This window comes from Scatophagus argus, chromosome 17 (assembly GCF_020382885.2).
Source record: "Scatophagus argus isolate fScaArg1 chromosome 17, fScaArg1.pri, whole genome shotgun sequence".
Taxonomy (NCBI): Eukaryota; Metazoa; Chordata; class Actinopteri; family Scatophagidae; genus Scatophagus; species Scatophagus argus.
Window position 1 is genome coordinate 11,143,727 of NC_058509.1, and position 14,726 is coordinate 11,158,452.

General features: G+C 42.2%; 1 protein-coding gene across 7 annotated transcripts in view; it reads right to left on the minus strand.

The window, feature by feature from the left end:
• The window catches only part of LOC124074730 (potassium voltage-gated channel subfamily KQT member 4), a 44,362-nt gene extending 30,213 nt beyond the window's left edge, over positions 1-14,149 (minus strand). For 2 of the 7 annotated variants that reach the window (XM_046417925.1, XM_046417924.1), the window contains exon 1: positions 13,292-14,146. In XM_046417925.1, the coding sequence (XP_046273881.1) occupies positions 13,292-13,593 (302 nt within the window). In that variant the 5' untranslated portion in view covers positions 13,594-14,146. Of the gene's footprint in view, positions 1-13,291 lie in introns of all 7 variants that reach the window. The other 5 variants (XM_046417929.1, XM_046417928.1, XM_046417927.1 and 2 more) reach the window with 3 other exon arrangements.
• Positions 14,150-14,726: the final 577 nt, after the last annotated feature.

Here is a 14,726-nt window from a genome sequence, read left to right on the forward strand (position 1 = left end):
AGGGGGGTGAGAGATAATACTCTTCTGAATTATTCATCCACCCTACCTCCACCCTGCTCCTGCTCTCTCTCATTGCCCAGACCTCTCAGATCCTCTTCTTGCTGCTTTTCTCTCTCAACTGTCCATCCAGTCTCTCACTTCACTCCTTGTCTAAGTCCCCACTGAAGGTTAGGGTCTGCCCCACGCAAAGTACAGTGTGCAAATTGTCCGACCAGTGTTCTTCTGAAAGGCCATAAAAAAACAAAGGTGTTGCACTGGGTTTGACACATGAAAAGTCTTTACCTGAAGAATGTAAAAGAGAGCTTAGGAAGGTCGACGCTGCTTTCTTTCTCATGTCCACAAACACGGTATTAGGTGTGTTGTGACATATTGTCAAAAGATTGTCAGATGCAGCCTGGGGTCGGAAAGGGTTTTTAGATACTGTGTAATCATTCAATAACCCAAATGATAAAATTTGAAATATCATGTGGCCTCCCACATGGACAAGAAAAATGGAGTGTGAAGAAACCAACAAACACTATGCTGGAGGGCAAAAGTGTTTATAGCAGTTCTAAGCAGACTGTGCCAGCCATTGCAAACAAAACTAAGATGCAATATTTGTTTAAATGCACACAAAACATTGCACATTCACAGACAGTCTCTCCTGGAAGGAATCCATTGTGTTGCACTCATTTATACACATAGAAGAGACAGAAATACCTGTGCAACTATGAGCTTGCGAGAGAAGTTCAAATCCTACTCTGCACACCTGTTTTAGGTTAAGAGTTAAGTGGATGTGCTTCGTATTGAAAGTTTCAGAGAGTTACAGTCAGAAAGGTGTGCTTGAGTGGGTTTTAACACACATCGACTGTCCAGGAAGAGATTTTTGAAAACACTGAGTGAATAAATCTTAAAAACATTTGTCTTTCCTACCTCAGACCACATGTTGGTTGTGTTTCATTTTTAGTCTTTTTCCAACAATCAAAACACCCTTACTACTTTCCTTATTACTGTCCTCAGTTTTACTGAAATTGTTTAAAATGCTATGGGAAACAGAACACTGCTCTGAAGTCACTGAAAAACCACAAAATATGTTACCTGAGGGCCAAAATGATGGATTGAGTGGTGATAAGTAGTAAAGAGTGAGAGAGAGTGCTAAGAAGAGACAGAAGAGAGAGAGAATAGATAGGGAGACCACATGGAGTGAGCATGAGCCAGACTTATGGATAATGAGGAAAAAAACTTTGGACAGAAGACAGAAAGTGGTGGCTGAATAATGTATTGGACAGACGAGGGGACAGTGAGACAAGGAGAACCAGAATGGAAAAGAGAGGGAGATGAGGTATCGTCTGTGAGGTCTCATCACACACTTGCTGACACTGCTTTAATCTCAGGGCCAAGAGAAGGCCAGAGGGCCCACTCACACACACACACATACACACACACACACAGACAGTCATGTTTCCATCGCTTTTGGGGACATTACATAGACCTCCATTCATTTGTTGGAGGCTTAACCATAACGATAAACATTACTTGCCTAATCATAACCCTTACCTTAACCAAACCTTAAAGCAACTCTTCACCCAAATATTTAATGATTTACGTTGTGGGGACTTGTGTTTTGTCTCTATAAGTAAGGCAGGTCTTCACAATGTAATTGTGTACACAGGTCCCCTCAACTACAGGAATACATGTCCAAACACACACACACGCACACACACACACACACACACACACACACACACACACACACTGTTAAAGAGCAAACATGGTGATCAGCATGTGGGGACAGAATTACTGTGTGTGTGTGTGTGTGTGTGCAACAGTGCTAGCGACAGTTTTTCACAAAGGGAGTAAAAAACATCCAAAAGTTAGGTGGGACTCATGCATGGCATCATAAGACACAAAAACAAGGACAGTTTGATGTGGCAGGTTTATGCTTATGCTTGTACTTCACACTTGGCGATAATACATTTCTGCACTTTCCACAAGAAATTTGCTTTGACATCAACTTTTCATCATCAATTACACTTCATCACATTCACTCTATGTTGTAAAAGGGAGTGAATTACTGTGATGTGAGGCCAGAGCAGCAGCAGATGTAGAAGACTTGGAAGACAGGGGCGAGATGACTTTAAGACAAAGTTTCTTCCCTTCTCCTCTACTTACAGTGAAGCCTGTTGATAATCACCTCATGTAGGGAGCAACCAGGATAGAGAGAGAAAAATAAACAAAAGAGAATGAATAAAGGCATGAAGAGGAACAGAAGGAATGAGAGGGTAGAAAAACAGACAAACGGGTCCAGCTCAGCGAAAAAGTAGGTATAAAGTTGTGATGGAAACAGACTGAGAGAGAGCACAGAAGGACATTACAGCGGAACAGAAACTGAAAAACTCTCACAGAGGAACAGAGGAAAGTACAAGAGGAAGGGAAAGTAAGATTGTACTCAAGTGAAGGAATTGTGCAAATAAGGCACTTAGAGCAGGAGGGCACAGAACACAGGAAAAAAAAAGACCCTGCCACACGAGTGGCAGGCAGCTTGCATAATTATGGCTCCATCGTTAACATTTGATTATTGTTTATGCTCTGCCCACAATGCCACTGCACGGCCAGGCATTTACACCCACATACACACGCGCGCATGCAATCTCCATAAACCTACACATGCATGAATGCGCACACATTTTGCAAATGTGCACACGCCAATCAAGACCTTTTCTGACAGCACCACACTCAGCCACATGGCCAACGACACATATGCACCTACATATATATATATATATATTTATATATACATACACAGACATACACACATACACATACTGCAAAGCGCTCTCTGCAGGCAAGGCAGACCATATAAATATTGTCCTACGTTGTGATTTTGTTTGAGCTCCGTCTCCATGGTGCTGTTTCCTCACATGTTTATAGTGACTGCCATTATAAATTAAAATGATCTTAACAACACTTAAGATGGACCTTGCATGCGGGCGCAGACAGGCAGGAACAACAGGAGTAAGACACAAAGACCTGGGCTACCCCAGGATCAGAAGAGACAAGAGACAGACAACAAGCAGAGAGCACAAGGAAGACTAGGAGAGAGAAAGAAAGTAAGACCAGTAAGAAGTAAAACAGCTCTTCACAAAGGTTTTCTGACAAACTGAGGATGCTTTAACAGTTTGTGTGCTTCTACAACCATGCATACACATCAGGTGTGCCTGCACAGTCATGCAGCGTGAAAACTACATCCACCACACTCACATGCCCGATGGGGTAAAGTTACAAGCACATGGACAGTGAATAAAATCTAATACAGAACAATAACCAGCCGGTGAGTCTGATATACAGAAGCTGTTTGAGGCTGGACCTAAACACATCAATGAGACTGGCCCACCTCTGCAGGGACAAGCACCAAGAATGATCTGTCTTTACTCACATCAAATTCAGTTAATTCATTTTCATTCACCTTTAAAATAGCTTTTAGACTTATCTCAAAATGGCAATTTAAATGTAAACGTCTACTTTGTTTTCACCTCTAAAAAGTTCAGTGACCTGAGCTGCGTTTAAAAAATCCTTAGCAAACAGGGTTTTGCAATATGATAATATAGAGGGGAGTTATATATGATTTTTATATATATATGATTTTTTGCAATATAATGGTAAAGTGTATTGATTTGGTGAGTATTTTATTTCTCGGATTAGTCAAAAACAGACAGGAAATTTCTCAATTGATTTCTATATAATATACAATAAGTATCAAGATGACAATATGAAATAACATCCCGGTAGAGGATTTCATGTCGGCCATATCACTCCCACCGACAAAGATTTTAAGTTACATTGCTAATTACTCAAACTCAAGCTGTCTTTAGAGCCTCTTTTAAAAACAGCATTTCCTGTTGCTTTTGATTTTGTGTTCTCAGTCCTGCATTATCAGCTAAACCCGTCACCTTTCAATTCGTCCCTGCTTATTCTTTAATGCAACAGAGTCGTTGTTGATGTATACCAGTGGAGGAGATGAGAAGAAGCAGCCTTTCCCACATTAGTATAAACTACAATGTTAATTCCTTATCAACAGTTAGTCACAGAGTTAGTTTCCACATTATTCAGCATCTGCTAATAATCGGTGGGGTGCAGCTGCAGCCTCTCACTGGGGTCAGGCCTTAAGTGTGCTGCTGAGAGATAATAGCAAGCTAAAGCTATTGATTTATGTGCCGCCCGCCTTACGGTCTTCGCAGACGCTGGCGACAAACAGACCCAGCTTTCTAAGCACTCTTGATAAGCGTTCATCAAGGTGTTCTGTCTGAGCAGAGTGATGAATAATACTTTTTGTCATCAACAGAAAAGTCAAAAGGTGGGTGTGGATCATCAAGGCTCAGTAAGCAGCTGATTACTGACACTGGAGGAAAATCATGCGAACTTTGAGTGAAAAGGCAAAGCTGCCAGGAGCGGTTGCCATACAGGAGGTGACAGTTTGCCCAAGCTGGGGACGGTTCTCGGCATTTGTATACAAACAAGATTTAACAGATCTGTTTAAATGTGTAGCATTTACAGAGGGTGACGTTACAGAGCAGCTTTCCCATGGCCTGTCAGACAAAATATTTCCAGTCAAAGGAGAGTCAGACTTTACTGGCAGTGCCATCTACAATCACCAATGCCTTAATTGTCCTGTTTTACCTAACTGCTGGGTTGCAGGGTTGTGACAGTCCAGTGAAACATTGATTTAAAGCAGGGCAGTGTGTGAAGCAAAGTGGTGGCAGCACAGTAATGTGTTTCAAGAGAAAGCTCCCGCAGCAGCTAGGGAGAGGAGGTGTTGGGTGAAATCTTGCAATGAGAAAGAAGGGGAAGGCTATGTTGATCTTTTCTGGCAATGTCTCTCATTTTTGCCACATGGTGCAAATGCACACATCAAGGAAAATATTTTTCAAGTGAGAAGTAGTGTCATGCAAAGTGGCAATTAAAACCAGTTCCTTTTGGACTGAAACTGTTTCAAAATTACGCCTCTGAAAACACGTTTGCTCTCTTAATTTAGTGGTCCTACTGATACTGGAAGCCACAGGTGAATCTACCATTTTTGCAACCAGTGTGTTAAGAAGAGTGTATACAGGTTTTAAAAATGACGATATGAAACCAAATTTCTATGTGCATCTATTCTTTTTTTAATACTTTTTATTTTTTATTTGTTGCTTTTTTTATTTTAAGAAAGCTTGTATGAATTAGAGCCATTTATTAGAAAAAATCAAACATTTTGATAAGCTGAGACCTTTTAATATTTCAAACAACAATATATAACAGAAACAAATCAAGCATGTAAAATGCATTGTAGAATGAATGTTTGCGTTAGTTGTCAATGTGCAACACCTCATTAGCATCACTTTACACACTTTTAGAAATGTGTCAGCAGATAAGGGGAACATGTAGTTTGAACAATGCAGTCTCCTGAGAACTCACAGGATACACTGCCAAAAATCCTAGAAAATTAACAAAATCCCCCACCTACAGCATTTTTGCTTAAAAGAACGACTGCTACAGGAAAACGACACAACAATTTGTCAATTATTTGCCGCTCTGGTAGTATGTCTGCAGACTCGCAAGCTCTGCACAAATAGGCGATACTATATACTGCAGGGGGATGGAGAGGTCCAATAATAAGATTTTCCTGGCTGTGAAAGCAGATCTGGAGTGTTTAGAGGGTCTTGACTAGTCAAAATAAACTCTTGGCATTTCCCTTTGACCCTCATGACCACAGTATTCCTGGCCCGCTTCAGCGACAATGACATTACATAAATACAGATTACTGTGGATTAGGGGGTGTTAAAACCCCTACTGATCACCTATCTGCAGAGGAATCAAACAGGACCATTGTGTACAGCTCTGCTGAGTGTGTTTGTGTTTTTTTGCATGTAGGCTGCATTTCACCTTCAGCCTTTTTATGTGTTCTGCACTGTCAAGTAAATAAACATCAGTAGTTTGCTTTGCCCTACTCATGATAGTTGTGTATGTGTGTGTGTGTGTGTGCGTGTGTGTGTGTGCATGTCCTGTTCCTGGGTGAAAGTGAGCAGAGAGATCAGGACAGAATACTGGGAGGGAAACCTGATTCCTGGTCTTCCCAGGACAGACAGTCCTCTCCCAAGGGAAACACATTTTGCCCTGAAAGGAGAAATTAATACAGCAACTAACCTCGACTCTCCTTTCTTTCTGACTCACTCCTGTCTGTATGTTTCCCTCTGTGCACAAACAAATCACCTGTCCCTTCCCTCCTTTGAAGGATGATAAGACTATAGAGCAACGCCTCCAAAACAGGGTTTAATTTACATTTCAATCAGCTATTTCTGGACCGACTGTATGCTCCTGACACATGCTTCCATCTTGTTCTTTCGCTGTTGGATTTTTTTCAATCTAAGTCACCATCAGCAAGCATGTGCATTGCTGAAGCGCCCTTGAGCAAGACACTGGATCCCTACCAGCTCCAGGGCTACTGTTGTTGTAGGGAACAAGTGAAAAGAGAATTTTCCTACAGTGATCAATAGAGTTTCACATTATTATCATTCATCCCAGGCAAGTGAAATCAAGCTCCCTCCCACTCTGCCCTCCTCCTTCTTCTGCTTGTCTTCTGTGTCACACTTTGGTGTTAGCGGGTAGCAAGCAGCTCAATGGAAAAATAAAGCCACAGAGGGGGTGCTGGCAAGAAGGTTACACAGAGGCCACATGTGAAAGTGAAAGAAAAAAATTCAAGACTTTTAGAAGGGTGAGAAAACATCAGGATAACAAAGACACAACTGCATCTACTGTGGTGAGTGTATGTTAGTAAAGTTATATATCTATCTGTTTTTGTTTTGGAATAATAAAAATAAAAATTAAATCTCCCTCAAACTCTCAGTTTTTATTATAATAGTATTACTTTTCCAATGAGTCTTCTCCTGCCTTTATGTGAACTTTTAAAATTTAATAAGAAAACAGAACAGCAATGAAGTCTGTTTTCAAGCACAAGACAATGATATTTGAAATGCCACTCGTATGGTCTTGCTCCTATAAACAGCACTGACAGACTGTATTATATCCCTGATGAACTGCCCACAGGAAGCTCCTCAGCACTCGATCAAGACATCTTGACTCAAGAAAGACCTTGTGTCTGTCTCTAAAACGGTAGCCTTTAAAGTCTCAAGAACATAAATCAGCCAAAATCATCCTCTCCGCGTTCCTGACCAATCCACTTAGTCTGACCTTAATCTTGTTAGCAGCTTGACTGGATGTTAGTTCCTCCTTCCCTCAAATCAAAGGAAATGCCAAAGATGCTCCAGCAAAGAGGCATTACGGGTGCTGCGCTACTGGTCTGACCCACCCTACAACAGATAAATATGGAACTTTCTGTGTAAATTTTAGAGCTTTTGAAGCAAAGGTTCATAACATTTGAGAGACTGTTTAAAATAAGTTCAGTGTGTTTAAGGTAGCCCAAATTAGATGGCATAGGTTGATTCAACATTTTGCTTATTTTACAAAGTGGGCTGCAAATGATGAATCAATAAAACATTCACTAGTCCATAAAATGTGAAGAAATAGTGAAAATGTCTATTAAAATTTCCAAAACCAAAAAAATCTTCAGTTTATATTCAATCATATGTGACAAAGAAAAGCATCAAACTGTCACAATTGAGAAGCTGAAACATGAAAATGTTTGACATGTTTTTCTTAGTGAAATCCATCAGTTATCTGCTCTTGCACAGTCTAACACACAAACAAACCAACCAATCAGGTCTGAGAGGAAGTAACGGGGAGAGATAAAGAAGCAGTGAGCAAAAGGATGTCAATTAGACAGGGCAGCACAGCAAATGAGAGACGATATTCCTACTAAGGTCGAAAGGGAACGAGGGAATGATGGAGGGGAGAGAGAAAGTGACGGGAGAACAAAGGCATTTGAGCCATAAAGGATTCTTAATGGAGCAGAATTTACACAACCTGCTGAGAAGAACAGATTAAAAAAAACACAGCAGTGCTAAATGAACAACAAGCATCCAATCTGCAGCCGTGAGCAGGTTAAAAACCTCACACAAAGTGCCGAGTGGCTTTCTCCCTTCACTCCTTTCTGGTGCCACTTCTCTCTCCGCTCCACTCTTCTTTCTCTCTTACTTAGTCATCAATAAAAACACATCCATGTGCTGACCAAAAAAAGCAAACAACAAAACAAAAAGCTATTTTCTGATTTTCATTACTTAGACCATTAATAATAAAAAAAAAGGGCCAACACCAAGCGCGTCAGTGGTTTTTGGAGGATGCCAGAGGCAGGGGTGGCGGCAACTTTAGCGCATTTTGTGTCGCATGGTTGAAAACCTGGAAAAGCAGACCAGACTGTTTCCATGACCCAGGTGAGAAAGTAGATTAGCTGGCTCGGACGGGGTTCAGAGGGAGGGAAAACTGCAAGGATAGACAGATAGAGGGAACACATTCAATCAACAAGCTGTCTGGGCTAAATGAGTTTAATAATGTCAGAAAGGCAATTCACCTTTACTGTAAAGCTTGCAGGCTCCATTCTGTGTACACCACTGTTAGCACAAAAGATGTGAGAAGAATCAACCATAGCCACAGAAAAATTTTAAAGGTTCTTTGACCAAACTATCAGCGCAGATGTTATGTAGCCCATGCAAGTCCTGCTGTGGGTATCTCCCTCTTCATCTATAAATAATGTGGCTTTAGACTCAACCTTTCATAAACAGACACCATCACTGATGCTTGTGCCATAAAAGGTTAAAGTGAAGGCATTCCCATACAGCATGAACACTGAAAGGTTTATCTGGCAAAGAGTTGTCTGACATGAGACGTTTACTTTGGAGAAGCTACTGTTTCAGATCAAAGGCAGGGCTCTCCCTGTCTGATCTGCTTGCACTAAAGTGGAGTGAGGTGTTTGAAGGGAGACAAGGGACAAATGTAAAACAGAACAGCCAGAACTGAAGCAGCAAAGGTGAAGATATCCTCAGTTTTAGTCCTAATGTCTAAAGCTCCATGACCACTTAACACCTTTTTGTCAGATCTTTCAGAACTTAAGAAAAAAAATTAAGCCCCAGTACAAAGTTCTGCTTATGTGCAAGTCATAAAGCCTTGAAAAAGCCATGGTCATTATGATGGGAGTAAAGGAGGACGTAAGGTGGTGTTGTCATGGAGGAGATGAGCCCAAAATCTGACCAAACCTTATACCATAGGGTTGTGACATCACAAAAGTGATTTATTTCCCAATAGTGATTTGTAACAGCATCAGAGAAAACACGGACATCCTGTCAGCAATGTGTTGACATCACTTATTTTCCAAGGCTTGACAAAGTTTGTATGTAACTGGTTTTACAGTCTGGTAAGATTAACCCTGACTATTAAAATGATTTTCATAAGCTAAATTCATAGTTTCATTCGAGTTCATCTTTAACTTGAGCAGAGCCAATCAAGAGACACCTCTATAATATTTTCAAGAACAAATTTACTAAACTCTCAATTAGGCTGTGAGCAGAGTTGGCACAGAGCTCCTCAAAGAACAACTACTTGTGAATGTATTTCTCTTGAACACACTCATACAGATGATACTGCTTGAGCACCAGTCTAAAAACTCCATGTTATAATTTGCTCCACATCTCTGCTTCTCCTTTGTAAGACATCAATAATACATGACCGGTATATTTTCACCCTCCTTAGAACCAATCAATCACTCTGGCTGGTCAGTGCTCGGTCTGGACTGCTTTTGCTGTCCACTCACATGCACTATTACTGTATCTTCAGGCTGGGCTCCAGGGGAGCAGTCCACCAGACTGGAGACTAGAATGTGGTACGGGCAGCCAAAGTCAAGATCTGTACATGACATCGCTTCTCAAGTTTACACAGTCTTGGTATTAGTTGCCAACATGTAGTATGAAGCGATCGAGAACTGCCAGTCTGATTATAAAGTGGAGTTCCATGGCCCCAAAGGACCTCCTGCTGGATGTATTACTATGGGCGAAACAGGCGGCCTCATGTGATGGTCTATATGTGGCACTGCCTATGTTAGAAATGAGTAAGAGGTCAAAGGTGAGGGGAAACACTGAAACCGATCCTTCTGAATGTTGTCGGTCAAATGCCAAGCTCTGAGGGGAGGTTGACATGCAAACACCAACAACTAGTACCACTGCGACAGTTTTGATTATTCATTTATGTCCATTAGTAAGCAAAAATGTCCATAATTCTCTATTTCTATTCTCTGTTGTATATAATTGTAAACTTAATATCTTTTGGTTTTAAACTGTTGGTCGGCATCACTATTTTCAAACTCTTTACACACTAAAGCTTTTATCAAAAATAGTCTGATAGATTAATCAATAAAGAAAATAATCTTTAGTTGCAGTCCTAAAAAGCTCCTCAAGAATACACACTGATACTGTTTACGCATATTGTTTATACATCAAATAGTATGCAATGACAATGATGATATGTGTCTGTGCTACGCAGGCTCTTGGAAACCTCCACGCAATCTCACAGCCCAAACTTTCTAGCTGGTGTTTGTACAAACTTTGATGGACATCACCGGGTCAGACAAGCAGACCATCCCTCCTGCTGACATTGTAGTTTCACTGCAGGGGAAACAAAGGGAGGGGATTCAAAGGTGACAAAAAAGTCTTGAGCTTTTACTGTGAGTGACGAAAGGAGCACGACAGGACAAGTGTCACTAAACATTTCAGAAAGTCCGTACACTGTTTGAATCAGAAGAACGCAAGAACCTACAGTGTCGTCTAAGCAACCGATCAGGTTGGTGAGCAGAGGAATTCTTCACAGCCAAAGTGCTCCACAGATGTTTCCTGGGAACACCATTGTTTCTTTTAACAAGTTTGCATGCTCTCCCTCCCTTTTCTAGGAGAGGAGAGGAGATGAGAAGAGAGGAGAGAAGAGGAGAGGCGAGGAAGAACTCAGAGCCAGCTCTGAATTAGCATATAATTGTTACAGAGAATGTTTGAAGAAATGTCTCGCATACAGGAGACAGTGGACGTACAGATGTGAAACAGTTTACAATAATATAACCTGAACCATTTGGATGGCGGGATGTTAAAATTACCCAAGACCTTTATCTGGGAGAGAAATCTGTCTCTTTGAGGATGTATCTTACGTGCAGCTGTGACAGCTAAGGAGTGTGGCGGGACTTAAGTGGGTGTCAGTGGAAATACATTACAGTGGAGAACTACTTCACCCCTTTCCCATACACGCTCCAATGTACGTCTGCGAATAGAGACTCTCCAGAAGCAGTGCATCTGTTTCAGCATCCCCCATTACAACGCAGAACTAATTAAAGGATCAAGGGAAGTTAGCACAACGACCCACACAGCAGTGTATGGCTCAATTTAATTACAATAGATCAACAGTGCCTTAATTGAGCTTCATCTCACAGTGAATTTTCCTCACATGTGGTACAGCCCTCAGCACGGTGAATGCGTTGTAATTAATCAAAACAAATGTTCCGCTCAGGGTGTTGCAGCATCATGGGAATGATGCACTTGGGTAGACATATGTGCACCCAACATATGTCAAAGTGCATGGATTTTTGAAAAGCCCACTAACATATAAATCTCGTGTACATTTTGAAATCTGTTATGACAGCAACATAAAACAGTCCATCACAGAGGCGGCCCTCTTCTAAAGTCAGTCCAGCTCCATCTTTGAAGCCATGGCATCTGAAACATGATCTGGGCACCTCACGGTGCCCGTCCGGCCTTCTCTAACAGAGAAATAACAACAACAGCAGAGCTGCCATCCGCTCCAACGCCCTGTCATGTCAGGGAGAATGTCACCAGCAGCTATCCTGCAAAGGCCATCGCTCTTAATAAGAAACTCACAGGGGTGGTGGCGGTACGTGACATGTAGTTCTGCATGTGCTGCAAATCCATGTTCGCAATCCCCTCGAGGAAGGAAGAACCAAACCGAGAAGTGAAACAGATAAAGGACAGTGTGAGACTAGCCGAAGTGCGCTCACTAATGTGCTGTCAGCATATGATGAGAGCACATGTGAGAGCTGTGGCTCTGCAGTGGGATTTCCCTCTGTTATAAACACACGATGGCATTGGCAGGGAGACTGCTGTACTTGTCTAAACAAAGACCGAGAAAGCATGGCCCGGTCCAAGGAGCTCCCACACATAATGCTCTGTCCTGTATGTGACAGGCGCAGACACAGCTGGGTGACAGCTGTTGGTACACAGCTGTCCTGAACTTCACTTAAGAAGAAGAGACTAAAATCTACTGAAAAACTGTGAGTGAAACTGAGTGAACTTTGACTTTTAGTTCATCACTATTATAGGTCTACCATTCACACCAAGCTTTCTGATTATTTCTTTACCTATTAAATCTGAAACAGGGGCACAATCGACCAAAAGACTATTAAGTAGTTTGGTTTGGACCAATGAGTGAAGTATGTTTCACTTAATAGTCCTGAGATGTTGCTGTGACAGAAGGCCACGGCGACTGCTATGAGCTCATACCTTTCCAGTGTTTACATGTTGTATATTTTATAGAACATACGGTACACGGGCACTTAAAAGCCCTGACAGGATAGTTTCCACAGTACAGCGTGGGAGTTGCTTTAGTTTGAACTCTATGTTTACTGTATGTATTTAATTGGTGAGATTTTCCTTCAACTAGTTAAAAAAGCAATCACATAATGGGTTCAGAATGGGTTCAAGTATTTCTACTGGTGCATTATTACTTCACCCGTCAGAAACTTCCAGTCAGAGTAAAGTATTTAACCATGCTTACACCTTCCTCACATAACACACTGATGTCATTTTTACTTACTGTCACTACCAACCTTTCCTATACATCATTCACACCTCTTCACCTTAAACTCATTAGTTAAGCAAAAAGGAGAAACATACTGTAAACTATTTAATTTAAAAGCATGCATAACAGCAGGCATCAAAATGTTTGCAAGGGGACTTTAGATTTTTTTGGACTAAACGCCAATTACCCCCTGTGGATTCGGACAAATTCAATTTAATATCCAAGGTCCTCCTGATGATTGAATCACACAGAGACAAGGGAAAAATGAAGGGAAGACCGCCTGCTGGGATGATGTACGGCATATGACCGTGCTAATTGCCGCAGAAGCGACTCTGCTTGGGTTAATTGGAAAATTCATCAAATGACTGATGGCTGATCAAACCACATGATTGGAAACAAATCTAATGTGGCCTGCGTGGTTTCATCAACTGACTTGACGGGACTTTATAAAGTTGTCGTTGGAAATAAAAAACACAGAAAATAGCCACTGTGCTCGTCTTGGTCACTGACCCATTCAGAACAAATGTGATACACTTACATGAACGCGTGGTAGATGAACGCGCATCCTCTTGGTCTTTCCAGCACGTTGTACAGACAGTTTTGCAACTTTCTGAAGCGTTTGCTTGAAGCGGACGTGGAGGCCCGGGGTCCCGGCGGCCCGGGCAGCGGGGTGCCCAGCAGACCTGTGCGGTGAGACGGATGTCCGCGCTCCGGGGTGGACGGCTCGCTTCTCTCCGTGTGGACAGCGGTAAGAGCCACGAACTCTACCCGCCTGTCGTCGTTCGGAGCCGTAGGCGCCAGCATTCTGATGCCGCCGTTGTTTGACGGACTTCCTAACATGTTCAGACTGGCACAATTAAACTACATATGATCTGACACTTCTTTTCACTGGGTCATCCACAGGGGCACACAGGAAAGTTTTGAACGAGTCATAGTCCGGTTTGTCTCGCCTTTAAAGTGGGCTAAAGTCTAAAAGACAAATCAAAACACGCAGGAAAACACCATCGCTGCTGTTTTTCAGCCTCGGATTGGTTAATTAAGATTTAGAAGTTATCTGTAAATCAAGTCACGGTCGCAGAAGAAAAGATGCACAACACTGGGACAAGTGCGTCGCGCTGAAACGTGACCTTCAGCGATCATTGTTAAAAGTCTGATGTGCCAAGTAATCAGCGGGGTGCAAACAAGTAATAAAAGAAACCAAGTTGAGCTGCTAACGACCTGCCATCACCTGATCTTTGAGCATAAATACACTTAAAACATGCAGTTATAAATCACTAAACTACGAATCATGCGAGCGCAACTGTAACGCAGTGAAACCAACTAGATCCAACTACAGCAAACAGAATTCTTTCACTAAGTTCGTATCTTAGCTGTTTCTACAGTTTGGATAGGCAGAGTGTAACTCGCCACAGCCGCTATCATCCGCCTGCTCTCCCCTCCTTGTGCGTCTCCCTCTCTGGTCCAGCGCTCCTCCGTTCCGGCAGGCGGGGTGGAGCGCGCAGGACCATCAGTGTGATGTCAAGAATCCCTTACAAGCAATAGTAAAACTCAGTAGAAAGGACAAATAATCGCCTGTCGATGTTGGCATCTGATATGTAAATGCTTACAAAGTTCGGAGACCCCCCACGCGCGCACACACACACACACACACACACACACACACACACACATACACTCTGGTGAGAGCAGAGAGAGGACTCCGTCCGCGGGATGGGTACAAGCGTGGGATGCGTGCAGCGACGAGGAGAAGGAGACAATGATTTTCTTGGGTAGGATGCTTTCCCCGAAGGCTGAGAAGTTTCTACAAGAGCTGAAAACTTTGATAAGAACTACTGCTTGTGCATATGGACCTAAATGCTGCATCACTGTTATAAAATGGAGCAGAGGTTCCATTCTCTAAGACAAAACCACGGCCAGGGACTGAAGGAACAAAAGTTTCATTTGGCTTTCCCCTGACATGAAAATGTCACTCG